The 18,654-nt window shown below is 45.2% G+C and overlaps 2 protein-coding genes across 4 annotated transcripts in view; both read left to right on the plus strand.

Moving 5' to 3' along the window:
• tpm4a (tropomyosin 4a) overlaps positions 1–6,564 on the plus strand; it is a gene marked incomplete at both ends in the record, with an annotated part of 31,897 nt that extends 25,333 nt beyond the window's left edge. For 2 of the 3 annotated variants that reach the window (XM_084459045.1, XM_084459047.1), the window contains 5 exons: positions 38–108; positions 596–671; positions 2,289–2,351; positions 2,488–2,557; positions 4,716–6,564. In XM_084459045.1, the coding sequence (XP_084315171.1) occupies positions 38–108; positions 596–671; positions 2,289–2,351; positions 2,488–2,557; positions 4,716–4,798 (363 nt within the window). Of the gene's footprint in view, positions 1–37; positions 109–595; positions 672–2,288; positions 2,352–2,487; positions 2,558–3,952; positions 4,036–4,715 lie in introns of those variants that run through there. The other variant, XM_084459046.1, reaches the window with a different exon arrangement.
• Positions 6,565–7,948: 1,384 nt separating this feature from the next.
• On the plus strand, positions 7,949–17,695 carry LOC311326111 (ras-related protein Rab-8A). Its single transcript, XM_084458955.1, has 8 exons — positions 7,949–8,087; positions 8,852–8,912; positions 9,116–9,176; positions 9,763–9,840; positions 10,912–11,001; positions 12,877–12,942; positions 13,652–13,702; positions 15,216–17,695. The coding sequence occupies exons 1-8, from the start codon at positions 7,964–7,966 to the stop codon at positions 15,303–15,305; spliced, it is 621 nt and encodes a 206-aa protein (XP_084315081.1). The 5' UTR covers positions 7,949–7,963; the 3' UTR covers positions 15,306–17,695.
• Positions 17,696–18,654: the final 959 nt, after the last annotated feature.

Genomic DNA, 18,654 nt, shown 5'->3' on the forward strand with positions numbered 1-18,654 from the left:
AACTCAAACCGAACATCTCTGTCTGTCTCTACGTCAGGTGGCTCGCAAGCTGGTCATCCTGGAGGGGGAGCTAGAGAGGGCTGAGGAGAGGGCCGAGGTCTCGGAGCTGTGAGTACCACCGTAACCACCCAGCACAGCTCTGCGCCTCTCTCTACCGCACACGCTCTCTCTCTACCGCACGCGCTCACAACCTCCTCCTTCCACCAACCAGCTCCTTCATCCTGGCTTCTTAAGAGCAGCTGGAGTAGCTCTGGAGGCGTGAGCTCTGGGCTGAGGTTCCCAGAGGCATCGTAGCGCTACGATGAACGCCGTAGCTTACGATGAACGTAGCGCTACGATGCCTCAGGGAAACTCAGCCCTGTTCTGTTCAGAAACTCATCTCACTTAAGCTGAGATGAACCCGGGTGTTCAAAGCTCCAGGGTTGAGTAACTTCCAGAGAAGTTGAGTGTTGAGTTGAGTGTTAACTACAGTACCAGAGAATTTGAGTGTTAAGTTTAGTGTTTACCAGAGAAGTTGAGGGTTAAGTTGAGGTTTGAGTAAGCACCAGAGAAGCTGAGTGTTAAACCCTACATGACTGTTCTGTTTGTCCTGCAGTAAAGCTAGCGATCTGGAGGAGGAGCTGAAAAATGTGACCAATAACCTCAAATCCCTAGAAGCTCAGTCTGAGAAGGTGAGTGAACGTGTGTGTGTGTGTGTGTTTGTTTGTTTGTGTGTGTGTGTGTGTGTGTGGCGTGTGTATTTATGTGTGTGTGTGTCTATTTGTGTCAGTCTGATGAAGAGCAGTTATCTCGAAACGTCACCAGCACTTTTTGTGGTGCAATAAATGTTGAAAAAGGAGCCCTGCAGTTTGCAAGCTCTCTCTCTCTCTCTCTCTCTCTCTCTCTCTCTCTCTCTCTCTCTCTCTCTCTCACACACACACACACACACACACACACTGCCTCACTCAGTCCCCCCCCCCTCTCTCTCTCTCTCTCACACACACACACACACTGCCTCACTCAGTCTCCCCCCTCTCTCTCTCTCTCTCTCTCTCTCTCTCACACACACTGCCTCACTCAGTCTCCCCTCTCTCTCTCTCTCTCTCTCTCTCTCTCTCTCTCTCTCTCTCTCACACACACTGCCTCACTCAGTATCCCCTATCTCTCTCTCTCTCTCTCTCTCTCTCTCACACACACACACTGCCTCACTCAGTCTCCCCCCCCCTCTCTCTCTCTCTCTCTCTCTCTCTCTCTCTCACACACACACACTGCCTCACTCAGTCTCCCCCCTCTCTCTCTCTCTCTCTCTCTCTCTCTCTCTCTCTCTCTCTCTCTCTCTCACACACACACACTGCCTCTCTCACTCCCCCTCTCTCTCTCTCTCTCTCTCACACACACACACACACTGCCTCACTCAGTCTCCCCCTCTCTCTCCCCCCCCCCCTCTCTGTGCCTTACCCCTTATCTCTCTCTACATTCCTCTTCAGCAGGTCTAGTGCTCGCCTGGCCACATGACTCCTCTCTCTCAGACACGTCGTTCTGCTCTGATTTAATAACTGTGTCCTCCCTCGCTGACCTGCTATGTCCCCTGTAGCCATGCCAACCCTGAGGACAGATTTGGCTTGTCCCCCCCAGGGGAGCGCAATGGCTAACATACAGAAGACAGTAGACACCTTTTGTTAGTCACACCCTTGATGAAGATGAACAAAAAATAAAATAAAGTTATACTAATTCAAAATATATATTTTGTTTTATTCATAATATTGTCCCGACCCGTGTTTTAAGGGAGTTGTGATTCGAGGGGGCAGCCTGTCTATCTCCCTGACCTCTGCCAACCATGGGTGTGCATGTGAAGTTGGTCTAGGTCTAAGTAGGTTCTAGCGAAAGCACTAGTTGTAGGCAGCAAACACACATATAAACACACACACGAGTTACCGTCTCATTTGTGTTGAGTTCTCACCAGAACCAGAACCGGAGACACAGACCCATTATAACCCAGCAAGGTACCTCCCTCCCCCACCTTCTCCACCTACCCCACCCCACCCCAACGTAACTCTGTACTCAGGTCTCTGGGTCACTACAATATGTAAGCAAGCAAGCAAGCAACAAAACAGGACACTTCTCTTACCTAGTAATCACAACCAAACTGCTTCTGTTTGTCTCGCAGACTGCCTGGCCGTCCTGGTGTGTGTGTGTGTGTGTGTGTTTGTTGGTGTGTGTGTGTTTGTTGGTGTGTGTGTGTGTTTGTTGGTGTGTGTCTAACTATCGTACTAAGTATTCTCCTGACCGCCGTCTCGTCTTTCTTCCAGTACTCAGAAAAAGAGGACAAGTACGAGGAGGAGATCAAGGTTCTCAGCGACAAGCTGAAGGAGGTGTGTCCGCTGACCTCGTGCCCTCCCGGGCGAAATCCTCTCACCCTCTCACTCACAAAGGCAGCTGATGTTGTTGTTTACCAAGATGGCTTCCAGGTTCATCCTGACCTCTGACCTCTGTCCCCCCCCCCCCCAGGCGGAGACCCGTGCAGAGTTTGCAGAGAGGACAGTGGCCAAACTGGAAAAGTCGATCGATGACCTGGAAGGTATGAGAGCCAGTTGATGATCATGATAATAATGATAATTATTAAATAATAATTGCATTTAGCGCCTTTCTCGGTGCTTAAGTGACATGTATTACAGTATTTTAGCGAAGACAAACTGTGAATATATATTTTCATTCAGTAACATCTAAGATCATTGAACTCTTGAGTCCACATACACACACACACACACTCAAGCTTGTTGAGAAACTCCATGTGGATGTAGTTTCCTGGACAGGTCAAGAGCTCTTGTTACAATCGGACCTTTGTAAGACTGTGGTAATATAATGTAAAAAGTCCCACTCTCACACACACAGACCCACACGGCCTCAGCGACTCATGTTTCAGCTGCCGAGAAATTGTTTCTGTGGCAGAAAAAAAGGCTACACTGCCAAAACATATGGACATTTCAGAGACAAGCTATTAAAATACTAGCGGGGGTCTCTCGGGTGAAGAAATATTCCGGTCCATTTTTCTGCTGCTCTCTACAGAAAGTCCTGACTCTACAGAACACCTAGTCTGTAGCCATGTTTCCATCCACTTGTCAATCGAATTGTGTGAGTATCGCTAAAAATATGAATGCGAATACAGCCGGTGAACGTGCGTTTCCATCTAGAGCTTTAAATCGGATAAAGCATTTATCACAAAAGACTTTTATCGAAGAAGAGAAAATCCGATGAGATCGACAGTACAAACTTTTTGATTTTCAGGATTTTTAATCGAATTTTACTGTTTCCCTAAGGCATTTTTAATTCGATATAACTTAATTCGCATAAAACGTGTGGATGGAAACATGGCTAGCGACTTTCTACTGCGCCAAGTAGCATATCAGCATTGAAGCCTCCCAGCTCTGTAGAGTTGAGGGAGTCATTAAAGTAGTAGATATCTGACATAATGCAGACTGTACAGATGTTTCATTCATCTCTGGCTGCTGTTTAAATTGTTTGTTTTTTTCCCTTTTAAAATGCTCAACTGTTGATAGACATATAGGCTCTGTGCACTAGCTTCACTACTTCCTGAAAGTCACTTGGCTTCTTTATTTCCTGTCCAATATGATTGGATTAAGTGATTAATCAGGTGTGCGCTGGGTCTGCCGCACACCTGATTAATCACTTAATCCAATCATATAGGACAGGAAATAAAGATGCCAAGTGACTTTCAGGAAGTAGTGGAGCTGGTGCACAGAGCCTATTTCACTGTTATAAACCTGTCTTGCATCTGCAGTGCTGACCTGTGCATTCTCCTCTCCCTTCCCTCTCTCTCTCTCTCTGTCATCATTCTCCTCTCCTTCCCTCTCTCTCTCCGCCATGATCTATCCCTCCGCCGGCCTCCTATGCTTCGCGCTGCTCCTCCCCTCGCACCCTGCCTTGACCTCCTGGTCACCTTTGACCCCCCCAGATGAACTGTACGCTCAGAAGCTCAAGTACAAGGCCATCAGCGAGGAGCTGGACCACGCCCTCAATGACATGACCTCTCTGTAGACCCCACCCCCCCTCTCTCGCTCCCTCTCTCTCTCTCATCAGCTGTGCCTTCTGTCCATCTCACTGTGCCACAACAACAGGACAATAAAAGTTCTTCCCTCTCTTGCTATATCGCAACTCTGCTTCCTTCTTTCTTTCAACGCTTCAAAGCTGTGAATGGTTCTTGTCATTCAAACGTTACCGTATGTACGTACGTATATTTACGATGTTACGTTGACATTACCGAGAGGTTTTGACCTGGATTTGCGCCACTTTGCTCACTTTTTAAATTCATGTCACACAATTAGTCATCTTTAATATCTTTAATCTTTGATTTGCACTCTCTTGGTGATGGGTTGTGTGTGTGTGTGTGTGTGTGTGTGGGTAGTAGTTTTTCTTTGTTTAACAAATGGCTCTGAATTAACTGATTGTGCTTCACCACTATATTTGACGGCTGCTGTCATCATAACCATCACCAGTTCATTCCTGCATGAATGTGACCTGTATTTTGGCCAGTGTGCTGTTGTGTGGTTAGATTTTGCATATGGGACAACTTAACTTCAATAGAGCAATTATGCAAAACAGCTGTTGGGTTTATTGCCTTCTGTGAGAGCCGTCGTTAACCAAACATAGACGGAGGAGAACGAAAGTTTTTTTTCGGACTCAAGTCACTAAATGTCGTTCATTTTTGCTTTTTTCAGAAAAATTATCAAGTGCTAAAGAGGAGAATTTGGGGATGCACCAAGTCCTGGATCAAACCCTGCAGGAACTCAACAGCTTATAGAGACACGGACGTCCGCAGAGAGGGACCGACCTCGCAACATTCCAGAAATATCCGTTTTCATTCCACATTCCGAGCGGTCCAGGTCTCTGTTCCCAGCGGACGGAGATTAACTTAATACTTGTTCCCTTCTTGTTTTCTCTTTAACGGCACACACTTCTTTTCTCATGTCTCCTTCATAAAGAGAAAGTCATTTCATTCCCACACTTCTCCCAAACTCTCAGACTTGCGTTTACAGCACATTTCTCTCTGGAAACTTCGGTTGTCGTCAGAACATTGTCAGGGAGAATGGACGGTGACCATGTTCACATACCCCATCATGAGCCCTTTGTCTGTAGGAGAATCATCTAATCACTAAAAACCCCAATACTATTTTGTTTGAATGTGTGCTGCAAAGAGCATATTGCATTGTGGGTATCTTGTGTGTCATCATCATTGTAGTGTGGCTTATGCTCTGGGACGGTGTTAGCCAGGCCAGAATTTCTCAGGTTAAGGTAACCAGGCCAAACCGGGGGACAGTCACATGTGGGTCAGATTAGACAAGACAGGGGACAGTCACATGTGGGTCAGATTAGCCAAACCAGGGGACAGTCACATGTGGGTCAGATTAGCCAAACCAGGGGACAGTCACATGTGGGTCAGATTAGCCAGGACAGGGGACAGTCACAGGTGGGTCAGATTAGCCAAACCAGGGGACAGTCACATGTGGGTCAGATTAGCCAAACCAGGGGACAGTCACATGTGGGTCAGATTAGCCAAACCAGGGGACAGTCACATGTGGGTCAGATTAGCCAAACCAGGGGACAGTTACAGGTGGGTCAGATTAGCCAAACCAGGGGACAGTCACATGTGGGTCAGATTAGCCAAACCAGGGGACAGTCACAGGTGGGTCAGATTAGCCAAACCAGGGGACAGTCACAGGTGGGTCAGATTAGCCAAACCAGGGGACAGTCACATGTGGGTCAGATTAGCCAAACCAGGGGACAGTCACATGTGGGTCAGCTCCACTTCTGAATGAGACGGACTGCTGACTGGTCTGAATGCCTGTGTGTGTGTGTGTGTGTGTGTGTGTGTGTGTGTCTGTGTGTGTGTGTGTGTGTGTGTGTGTGTGAACATGATCACTAAGCATCTCCTCTGTATAGACAACCCAGGCCCCTAGATGTAAAACCATATCCATATACATAAACCGCTGCATATATTTTGGTAATGTTCATATAAAACCAAATGAGAACCACTGGAGCCTCAGTTTAAGTTTGTAATAAACCATGGATACTTATTGTATATAGCAGAATAATATTAGTTATGTTGAAGATATGCCGTGTCACTCCAGTCATACACCACAATGACACCACTTCACTACTTTGTATATTCTGTATTCCAACCTATGCTGTACTTTCCCTCTGCTGAAATGCCCAAATTTCCCTCCACTGGGATTATTATTAAATTCACACCTATCTTTCCAGCAAGGGAACTTTCCAGAACCAAAGAATATACACACTCCCACACACCAAAGAAGATTCACCCTCAGAATGTTTTAGTGTTTTTAGTAAAGGTGACCCTGGCCTCTTGCCTTGAGGGAAAAAAAGCCTCACATTTTTTAAAATGTTTCATTCATTTCCTGCTCCCAATCTATTACTTTTCTTTTTTTACATTAAAAATCATGTCTGAACAGTTTGTGCATTCAAAGCGACATAAGAATTATTACTTTCATCACAGAATGCAATATATAGGAGTCCATACCTGGTGCTTGAATGTATTACACACAAAGAATAAAAGACAACTTTCCAGTCTACAGTAGATTTCTATTCTATTCTTAAATGTTAGATTACTCAGATTGGAGGGGAACCTCCGATAGAACCCATTGTTTATACAGTACCAGTCAATTATATTCAGTGTGAAGAAGGGTAGGTTTTGGCTAAGGGGTAGATTTTGGACAAAGCTGGTACTGTATGATATGTGTGTGGGTGCATGTGTGTTTATGTGTGTAATACTACTTATCAGACTGCAGAGGGCAGAGGGGCAAATGCGGGTTTACCTCTCGGCTGGCAGAGGATGAAGGAGCACCTGCCACCAACCTTCTGGGCGTGGCTGAACATCGTGGGCGTGGCTGAACACCGGGATGATCCGATCCAGCCTGGCACGCAAGGAGGAGGAGAAAGTCTCATCGTGTTCTCAGTGTGGCTCTTTAATGGTGAATGTTGGACTGGAGGATGTTAATACTGTGTGTGTGTGTGTGTGTGTGTGTGTGTGTGTGTGTGTATGTGTGTATCCTACACCACTGCACAGAGGGATAATTAAACCTTCATCCCTCATCATAAGTGCCTCGGTATCTGGAATAAGGTTAATAAGTTATGATTTGATTTCATGTAACACACGCTCATGTTGTTCTCACCTGGGCATTTCACATCCATGAAATAGGAGTTTGGACTCCTACTTCACCAGTCTCTTCTTCTTGTGCCTTTGTCTCAGCCCCCAGACTGGGGTGCCTCTTCTAGCTAGTTCCATTTAGTGTTTGGGGTTTCATCATGATTTTATGATCAATGAGGCCCTCTGCTGTCTGATAAATGAACTGCATGGGGTTATATCAGAGGCAGACATGCATCCATCCCTCTGCAACCTACTGTGCACAATCACATCCAAACTTTGAAACTAGATTGTTATTTAGTCTACTATCATTTCACAGCTGTCTTTCTGTGTGCACTTACAATCAATCTGACTGAATCCTAGTTGAATCTGAGGCTGAAACCTAATGATCATTACGATATGTAGACTAGGCATAGCCTACTACTTTCTGACCATTTCTACTATATGAGCGAGACCAAATCATTTAAAAAGCACTACCGACATTGTCAATGTCCCCCAAAGATGTAGTAGCTAGGGTAGGCTTGATAACTTTGTTGAGTGGACTTTCACTGTACCAGCACCTTTGCTTTCACTTCTGTTGGTGTAACGTGGCTGTGAAGAGGTGGGCAGGACCGGCAGGCACACAATCAGCTGGCTAGACCGGAGTTCCGTTGCCACGACGACAGCCATGATTGACACACTGAACGTCCAATCTCTGGTCCCCACAGCTATGATTGACACACTGAACGTCCAATCACTGGTCCCCATGAACCTGACAAGCGGTGACGGTCACTGCCGGGCGGGATATCCGCATTAGCTAATAACATGGCGAAGACGTACGACTATTTGTTTAAACTCCTCCTGATCGGGGACTCGGGCGTGGGGAAGACCTGTGTGCTTTTCAGGTTTTCCGAAGATGCTTTTAACTCGACGTTTATCTCTACTATAGGTGGGTCGGGTGGGGGTTTTGTATGTTAGTTGAGCTGGGAAGTGTTTCAGATAGGGCTAGCTAGCTAGCTAAGCTAATGTTAGCAATGGAGCGCCCATCCTGTCATGCTAGTTAGTTAGCTTCCTGTCTCCGGGGCTAGTGTCCAAACAGTCCCCTTGTCCCCTGTCCCCTTGTCCCCTGGTCTGCGTTATGTGTCCCCTGGTCTGCGTCATGTGTCCCCTGGTCTGTGTTATGTGTCCCCTGGTCTGCGTTATGTGTCCCCTGGTCTGTGTTATGTGTCCCCTTGTCCCCAGTCCCCTTGTCCCCTGGTCTGTGTTATGTGTCCCCTTGTCCCCAGTCCCCTTGTCCCCAGTCCCCTTGTCCCCTGGTCTGTGTTATGTGTCCTTACTGACTGTCACTAGCTTGGAAACAGCCTAACCGGCTTTTCAATCTGCACCTGACATCTCAAAAGTATTTTATATACTTCTCAACAGACCTATACTATATTTAGCTTGCTAGCTTGGTAACTTTCTAGCTGGCAGTTTGAAAACTAGAGCCAGCTGTCAAATGTATCCCTATCTAAATTAGTTAGATAGCTAACTTGGTCTGTCGGCATCTATATAATAAGATAACTTTATATAATAGCTATTGATCCACTCCCCTAGTTAGATAACGATAGCTACAAGTTACTACATATTAAATGTGAGTCCAGTTGTTGGGACACTGTGGCATTGCTTGGTTGTGTCTCATACTGTACTTAATAATGAATGTCCTTTGTTTCACAGGTATAGACTTCAAGATTAGAACAATAGAGTTAGATGGGAAGAAGATCAAGCTACAGATATGGTGAGTATGTCTACAGTAGCTCGATCCATCACGATCAGGATACTGGGAAGCACCTCGACTAATATGGATATGGATGTGGAATATGAATCCCACTGTGGAGATAGAAATAATAATACTAATAAAATACAACTATTCATCCCCCGGGTGCAATGCAGTTGGCTAATGCTGCAATGAGAATAAAAGGTTGTGTGTTTTTCTTGCAGGGACACAGCTGGACAGGAGCGGTTCAGGACCATCACCACAGCCTACTACAGAGGAGCCATGGTCAGTAGTGCTGGACTGGGTCACAAGATATTCATTAATTTAATCTTTATTAATCCAGGCTGGTCAGCTAAGAACAGAGTCTTATTTACAATGGCAGCCTGAACAGACAAGCCGACGACAGCCACTGTGGTAACTGTATCTGTATGCGTGAGAGTATGAGGTGTTCTCAGCACCTCTGGAGTTCTCCTGACCTTCTCCTGTCCTGTCAGACACAAGTTCAACATCAACGCAGCTAAAAAACAGAACTGTTCATATTCTCTAAAAATTCACTTTTCCATCCATCATTGTTCTTTCCTTCCTCCCCTCCCTCCCTCCTTCCTTCCTCCCTTCCTTCCTTCCTTGGATAAATCACAGACCTGATATGACTGGGTTTCTAGCAGCCGTGTAAAGAAGCACATGCTGTGTAAAGAAGCACATTTCAATTGCAATTGAAACATGGTCCATTTATGGGTTACCAGGAAACCAGACTGGCTAACCTGATCCTGATCTAGGGGGCTTTCAGAGCTGGTGCAGATGTTTCATTTTCATTAAGGTTTCTCTTAGGGTTTCTCATGATGTATCTCTCCGGTTGCTGTTTCTTCCCCAGGGTATCATGTTAGTATACGACATCACCAACGAGAAGTCATTCGACAACATCAAGAACTGGATACGGAATATAGAGGAGGTGAGTGTGTGTGTGTGTGTGAGTGCGTGCATCATAACATTAGCCTGGCTTCGCCAGACCCTATTCGCAAGAGCGCAAAGGGTCTGGAAGCGATGGTTACGTATTGTAACCCCAGTTTTGTCAGTGGAACGAAGTAGGGCTGGGGTGACCCCTCAACGTCGCCACATTCAATTTGTCCACCAGTTGTTCAAAGGAAGCAAAGTTGTTGTCCATAAGAAAAACACAACATGCATGTAGGCAACAGTTACGGCTGTCCAAAAGCCTGCTTGAACAGGTGGGTCTTAAAGGACTATGCTCGTTTTTGACAACCTGGACCTTATTTACGACATATTATAAGAAGTTTGACTCACCCAGATCACTTTTGTGTTGTTCGGAGGCATGTAGAAGAAATATAAAATCCAGCGCGAGCCAGTATATCCATGTAATGGCGGCGCACGGGGCATAGGGAATGCAGTTTCTCAAAATCCATTTTCGGCCGCTAAACGGTTGTTTTCATCAATCACATAGCATGAATCGACAGTTGATATTCCTCTACGCCAGCCATTGTTGTTTTGGTGCCATATAAGGGGTCTTGATCCTCTGTAACATGCTCTTTATAAGCCGCTCCTCCACTTGCTCCAGCACGCATGCGCACAGGCCAGCGCGCAGACTTGCTGGAGCAAGTGGGGGAGCGGCTTATAAAGAGCATGTTACAGAGGATCAAGACCCCTTATATGGCACCAAAACAACAATGGCTGGCGTAGAGGAATATCAACTGTCGATTCATGCTATGTGATTGATGAAAACAACCGTTTAGCGGCCGAAAATGGATTTTGAGAAACTGCATTCCCTATGCCCCGTGCGCCGCCATTACATGGATATACTGGCTCGCGCTGGATTTTATATTTCTTCTACATGCCTCCGAACAACACAAAAGTGATCTGGGTGAGTCAAACTTCTTATAATATGTCGTAAATAAGGTCCAGGTTGTCAAAAACGAGCATAGTCCTTTAAGCAGTCCCTTCAAAATGTCCACAGAGGGAGATATTCTTAAGTTTCTCTTCTTTCTTCATTCTTTTGTTCGTCATGCAGCACGCCTCAGCAGACGTGGAGAAGATGGTGCTGGGGAACAAGTGTGACGTCAACGACAAGCGACAGGTGTCCAAAGACCGAGGAGAGAAGGTTTGCTTTCACACACACCGTCTTCCTCTCTGTCTCCCTCTCACAGTCCACGTTTGCACTAGTATGCTTTCATTGATTTACGGTCTGAAGAGGCAACACTGATCTCCTTTCACACTAGTGCTTTTTGCACCGTTTCAGAAGTCTGTCATACTAACACTACTGAACACATATAGGGAGGGAAAGTAATCTCATCGCCCCCTAGCGGTAGTGTTCCTAATGCCGATGAATGGGATTTCTAATAGCACATTTTCTAAAAAATTATATCTCGGTCAACAGCGAAAAGTTAGTAGGATGCATTAAATATATTTTCCTATGAAATACTTGTAGTCACACAACGCTGTTACATTCAAATGTTTCCCCTTTCTGGTTTTGTAGTCTGTGTATTTGGCTAGGGGTTGTAGGAAAGGAAAATGCGAATGTGTGTCTGCGTCATCAGTTTCAAAAGTCCCCGCTTCCACCCGAATTCCAATCTGAAACCACCAGTGTGTTCCAAACGCTCCAGTCTTGGGGGTCGGTTTCGCCGGAGTAGTGTCAACACTAGGCTCGACCACAGTGGAAGTATTGCAGTTACCAATGTCACCGTTAGGGCTGGGTATCGAGTCGAATTTCAAGAATCGATTCGATTCCGATTCACAAGGTTTGGAATCGATTATCTCAATTCGATTCAATATCGATTCGGTTAGTGTTACTCAAACCTGTTTTTTTTTTTAGCTGTAACCTTAATTACATGACTGCCCAGTTATGCAACACATCAATACTAGGGCTGGGTATCGATACTGATTTCCAAAAATGAATGAATGAATAATTGAATGAATTAATGAACTATTCATTCTTTCATTTATTAATTCATTCATTAAATAAAAGATCGATTTTGGGATTCATGAATCGATTCTGAATCGTTTGATTCAGAATCGATGAATCGATTTTTTAAAACCCAGCCCTAGTCACCGTACTGGTGTAAATGTGTCCTCTGTTGTAGGAGTGTGAAGGCTGAGGCTGGCTGTATGGGCTGTGTTAGCTGTGTTCTCTGTGTTAGCTGTGTTAGATGTGTTCTCTGTGTCTTATCTCCCTCTGTGTTCTCTGGGTCTTATCTCCTCTGTGTTCTCTGGGTCTTATCTCCCTCTGTGTTCTCTGTGTCTTATCTCCCTCTGTGTTCTCTGTGTCTTATCTCCCTCTGTGTTCTCTGTGTCTTATCTCACTGTGTTCTCTGGGTCTTATCTCCCTCTGTGTTCTCTGTGTCTTATCTCCCTCTGTGTTCTCTGGGTCTTATCTCCCTCTGTGTTCTCTGTGTCTTATCTCCCTCTGTGTTCTCTGTGTCTTATCTCCCTCTGTGTTCTCTGGGTCTTATCTCCCTCTGTGTTCTCTGTGTCTTATCTCCCTCTGTGTTCTCTGTGTCTTATCTCCCTCTGTGTTCTCTGTGTCTTATCTCACTGTGTTCTCTGGGTCTTATCTCCCTCTGTGTTCTCTGGGTCTTATCTCCCTCTGTGTTCTCTGTGTCTTATCTCCCTCTGTGTTCTCTGTGTCTTATCTCCCTCTGTGTTCTCTGTGTCTCATCTCCCTCTGTGTTCTCTGTGTCTTATCTCACTGTGTTCTCTGTGTCTTATCTCCCTCTGTGTTCTCTGGGTCTCATCTCCCTCTGTGTTCTCTGGGTCTTATCTCCCTCTGTGTTCTCTGGGTCTTATCTCCCTCTGTGTTCTCTGTGTCTTATCTCCCTCTGTGTTCTCTGTGTCTTATCTCCCTCTGTGTTCTCTGTGTCTTATCTCCCTCTGTGTTCTCTGGGTCTTATCTCCCTCTGTGTTCTCTGGGTCTTATCTCCCTCTGTGTTCTCTGTGTCTTATCTCACTGTGTTCTCTGTGTCTTATCTCCCTCTGTCAGCTGGCGTTGGAGTACGGCATCAAGTTCATGGAGACGAGTGCAAAGGCCAACATCAATGTGGAGAATGTGAGTCAGCTCTCTCGTAGTAGATGTTACTGTTGGGATATGGACTAGGTGTTACTGTTGGGATATGGACTAGGTGTAACGTTAAAACGTTATTATTATTATTATTATTATTATTATTATTATCATAAGGTCTAGGTTTGGGGGAAAGTTTTGGCCCAATAAAAGAATATAATATTGGGCCCAAAATTTCTAGAGGCACCCCTTTTCCACAGCACATAGCTAATATTAGCCTACAATGTATGCCCTACATAGTTATAACATCAGAAGACATAGACTACACTGAGGTTACATTACTTATACAGCTAGCTACAACAACAGATAATATTTTTATTTCATCATCTCTTACTCCCAGTCAGAAAATGTCCGCTAGCCGCAATGCTAATTTTCGCCATGTTAAGCTCCATTGACTTATGCTAAGAATGTTAGTGATCTAAAAGTCAGCTATTTTTGGGGCTTTTTGGGTCTTTCAGGAGGGGCGGGGACAGGGTCCCATTTGGGTGGTGGGCCGCCTCTCCAAGGCAATTGTTGGGAAAACACTGACTGCTTTAGCCAACCATGTCACCGAAAAGCTAGCAATTAGATGTCGTACGTGAAGTGAGTTTAACCAATTCAACTCCGTTAACACATGTTGTCTCAGACCGATGGTTGGCAGCTCACTAGACATCTAAATTACTGTATCTCATCTAAGCTGTCTGCCTTTGATCTCCAGGCCTTCCTGACCCTTGCCAGAGACATCAAATCAAAAATGGACAAGAAGCTGGTGAGTGTTCCTATTCAAAATCCTTATGATATAATCGCTATGCATGTGTTGGTGTGCATGCTCCCTACTTTAGCTGAATAGACTGATCGTTAGTCACTTTGCTTGAGATTATAGGGACCCTAACCTATGTCTGTTTCTTTCTCTTTTTCTCTCTCTCCACTCTCTTTCTCTGTCTCTCTCCACTCTCTTTCTTTCTCTCTCTCTCCACTCTTTCTCTGTCTCTCTCTCCACTCTCTCTTTCTCTGTCTCTCTCTCCACTCTCTCTTTCTCTGTCTCTCTCTCCACTCTCTCTTTCTCTGTCTCTCTCTCCACTCTCTCTCCCTCTCTCTCCACTCTCTCTCTCTACTCTCTCTCCCCACTCTCTTTCTCTGTCTCTCTCTCCACTCTCTTTCTCTGTCTCTCTCTCCACTCTCTTTCTCTGTCTCTCTCCACTCTCTCTTTCTCTGTCTCTCTCCACTCTCTTTCTCTGTCTCTCTCCCCACTCTCTTTCTCTGTCTCTCTCTCCACTCTCTCTTTCTCTGTCTCTCTCTCCACTCTCTCTCTTTCTCTGTCTCTCTCTCCACTCTCTCTCTTTCTCTGTCTCTCTCTCCACTCTCTTTCTCTATGTCTGTCACTCTCTTTCTCTGTCTCTCTCTCCACTCTCTCTCTTTCTCTGTCTCTCTCTCCACTCTCTCTTTCTCTGTCTCTCTCTCCACTCTCTCTTTCTCTGTCTCTCTCTCCACTCTCTCTTTCTCTGTCTCTCTCTCCACTCTCTTTCTCTGTCTCTCTCTCCACTCTCTTTCTCTGTCTCTCTCTCCACTCTCTTTCTCTGTCTCTCTCTCCACTCTCTTTCTCTGTCTCTCCACTCTCTCCATCTCTGTCTCTCTCTCCACTCTCTTTCTCTGTCTCTCTCTCCACTCTCTTTCTCTGTCTCTCCACTCTCTCCATCTCTCTCTCTCTCCCCACTCTCTTTCTCTGTCTCTCTCTCCACTCTCTCTCTTTCTCTGTCTCTCTCTCCACTCTCTCTCTTTCTCTGTCTCTCTCCACTCTCTCTCCCCCTCTCTCTTTCTCTGTATGTCTGTCACTCTCTCTCCCTCTCTCTCTTTCTCTGTCTCTCTCTGTACTCTCTCTCCCTCTCTCTCTTTCTCTGTCTCTCTCTCCACTCTCTCTCCCTCTCTCTCTTTCTCTGTATGTCTGTCACTCTCTCTCCCTCTCTCTTTCTCTGTCTCTCTCTGTACTCTCTCCCTCTCTCTCTTTCTCTGTCTCTCTCCACTCTCTCCCTCTCTCTCTTTCTCTGTCTGTCACTCTCTCTCCCTCTCTCTCTCTCTCTCTCTCTCTCTCTCTCTCTCCCTCTCTCTCTTTCTCTATGTCTGTCACTCTCTTTCTCTGTCTCTCTCTCCCTCTCTCTCTTTCTCTCTCTCTCTCTCTCTCTCCCTCTCTCTCTCTCTCTATGTCTGTCACTCTCTTTCTCTGTCTCTCTCTCCACTCTCTCTCTCCCTCTCTCTCTCTCTCTCTATGTCTGTCACTCTCTCAGGAAGGTAACCATCCCCAGGGTAGCAGTCAGGGGGTGAAGATCACAGAGCAGCCCAAGAAGAGCAGCTTCTTCCGCTGCTCGCTGCTGTAGAAGGACCCCGCCCACCCCTGCCTTACCACGTCTCTATCGGACTCAACTGGACTGGCCACGCTCGGAGCTCTCCTCTCCTCCCTCTCTCCGCCTGCCTTGGTTTATCCCTCGCTCCTGCCCTCATGTTCTCCAGTCCTCTGACCCCGAAGATCCCATCATACTAGTCCTCTCTCTCTCTTTCTCTCTCTCTCTCTCTCTCTCTCTCTCTCTCTCTCTCTCTCTCTCTCTCTCTCTCTCCCCCTCCCTCCCTCCCTCCCTCCCATGTGTTTTATTACAGGGACTCGTATCAGTTCAGCCTCACTGCTGCCAAGTTAGTTTGAAGTTGTCTTCAACCTCTGTCCTCTTCACATCATCCAGGAGCCACAGTTGTTCAGTTGTATTCCAATCTACCAACTGATATGTTAGGAGTTTCCCTTGGTGGGGATAGTTGTTTCAAAGTCACAGATTTTCAACTTTTTTTTTTTTTTTTATTCATAAAAGAAGGTGATGGTATGTAGCAGATAATAACAACAATTAGGAAGCTATTTAACACTTTAATATTGAAGCCAGTTCACCTGTACCTTGCTTGTTTACTGGTTGCTATAGCTGTTAGGGTGCTGTGTGATGCAGTTATGTGAGGCCTTTGTAGATGAACCAGTTTTTCCTGTCTGATATTGGTCACAGACAGTACTGGCGTAGTGCACTGTAAGTGTTGCCTACTGCATCTTGGCCTGCTTCACATGTTCTGTTTAAAAGGAATATGTCAATATTCGAAAAGTAGACAAGCCCAAAACACACGGTGGATGTCAGGGTAATCTTTTTTTTTCCACACACATCCATTTCCTTTGATATTCATTTTCGTTGTACTTTTTTTTTTCCCTACTTATTTTTGTGCGTCTTATCAATATGCGCTGAACTTTAATTTGTGAGGCGAGCCTCTCCAGAGTCCAGTCTTGTATGGCCGTCTGTGTGATCTCACACTGGCTCAGAGGCCTATATGTGTTTTTCACACGGCAGTATTTCAGTATGACAGGCTCCACCCACAACAGTAGGCTTTCCTGGATGCCAATACTCCTGTTTTAGAAGTGATGTAGCATTCAAAGCCAAGGGTTTCGCTAGCTGTGGTGGCTAGCTGTGCTAGCTGTGGTGTCTGTTGGGTGAACGGTAGTCCAACACCATTGATCAAGTAGGTCTGGACTGTCTTTTTTTTGTTGTAATTGGCAATACTTACTTCAACCACTAGAGGGAGATGTGAGATGACCATAGCCATAAATTAGTCTGGTTTAGAATGATCAGTTTGCGAGATATTCAATACCATTTATTGCTTTGACCTTTGCCCCATGTGAATAATGTTGAATGTAGAATCATGGATTCTGCCACGCTGGTAAAATGCATAAGAAACCCAGCAATAGACCATAGAAGCAATGAGAGAAAACGCCCATGTGTATGAAAGCGCCCTCCTCTGGTCTTGATTATGCACTTTCCTATTCTATCTTTTGGAGATCAGTTGAGGGTGAACTAGACTATATTCCACTCGACCGTACCCTGACCCCAGACCAGTTTCTAGAGGCTTCTACCCGCCAGTGTCGGATACAGGCACAACACAAGCTTGTATTCACGTGTGTATTTCCTGGAGGCCAGTGACTTGCATAATGGTATTTGTCCTGTTTTTATCACCTTGTGTTTTTATCTGTGTGTCTGTCCCTCCCCTGTGCTCACCTCTGACCCTGTCCCTGTCTCCATGGCAACCCCCGCGTGTCTTACTCAGCCCGATGGAGCTGATCTCCGTCATGGCCGTCTTAACTATGCACCAGGAGACTGAACCGTCGCCTCCACCATCAGACCAGTTCCTCGTTCAGATTAGAAATGTGCAGAGGATCTCTCTCATAGCTTTCCGTTCTCCTATACGTTATTTTTTCCATTATGCCTCATTCCATGTCTCTAGTCTTAATGTGGTTAGCTTGGTTCACTAACTGAAGCTCTATAGGAAACTGAAAGCGTAGAAAGTCGTCTCTAAGCAGAGTTGGCATGACCTTTCCCTTAATGCCCACAACAGTCTCTAGTTTTGACAAGCAAGCAGTTAGAGCATGTCTATCCCTGACCTGTAGCTCAGGTTGCATCATGGGCCGTTTGTTTTTGATTTGGAAGGTTTTGTTTGATTTAATCAGAATTGCAGTTCTTAAAGGTGTATTCCCAAATACTACTTATTATAAGTGTAGTGTATCCATGAATATCGGTTCTTATCATTAGTATTCCCTTTTTCAAGTCAATATTTGGATTTCATTGTCGATTGTCGTTTAAATGGGGGATAAATTTGCATTTTGAAAACAACTGTAAATAATATAAAGATCTAAATGATTGTACTGTACTTTCTTAAATCTTATTGAATTGATCTACATCTTTGTAGATATGTGTACTTTTGATGATTTCTTAAAATGAGATTCTTTTAAAACGTGCCTGGCGTATTTATTTCACCGCCTGATTGATTTGAAAATGATGGATTTCTAAATAATTATGTTCAGTTTTGGTGGATTTGCCTGTCCAAAAATCTTTGAAAGTGCTGCGTGTTATTTTATTTTTTTACTGAGTGCAATAGCTTTAAGTAAAATCGCGAGAATCACGGAATTGCTATAGCAATTCTATATCTATACAGTCTATAATATAGAATACAGACTCTATATCATTAACTTCTAAGGTCGCGTGTCAGGCAGAATGGCCCCGCCCCCCCAGTGCTGTCAGCAGGTAAAGGTGCGCGTGTGCGGGAAGTGACCTGTTTCACATCGCTCAGATCAGGTAAGTCACTATTGGTGGGCTAGATACCGCGAGATTAAACCCTATGAAAGTATTTAACGCTTTTGAGATATGACGGAATGCAGTTATTTAACTGAAGTAGCCTAACATTTTATGAGCTATTATGACTGTAGCTGTACTAGCATTCCAGTAGTCCTACTTTACCTATTAGCCAATGGCAATGGCGCTTCTGCTCTTCCTAGTCTGAGAACTTTGCATAGTTATCAATGTCCCACTGTGTGAGTTCCTTCCTCGTGCAGTCAGGCGGGGTTGTGGAGGATGGTTCTGTATCTAGAGAACTAGGATGGTTCTGTATCTAGAGAACTAGGATGTGGTTCTGTATCTAGAGAACTAGGATGGTTCTGGATCTAGAGAACTAGGATGGGGTTCTGTATCTAGAGAACTAGGATGGTTCTGGATCTAGAGAACTAGGATGGGGTTCTGTATCTAGAGAACTAGGATGGTTCTGTATCTAGAGAACTAGGATGGTTCTGTATCTAGAGAACTAGGATCTGTATCTAGAGAACTAGGATGGTTCTGTATCTAGAGAACTAGGATGGTTCTGTATCTAGAGAACTAG

This window comes from Borostomias antarcticus, assembly GCF_949987555.1.
Source record: "Borostomias antarcticus genome assembly, chromosome: 26".
NCBI lineage: Eukaryota > Metazoa > Chordata > Actinopteri > Stomiiformes > Stomiidae > Borostomias > Borostomias antarcticus.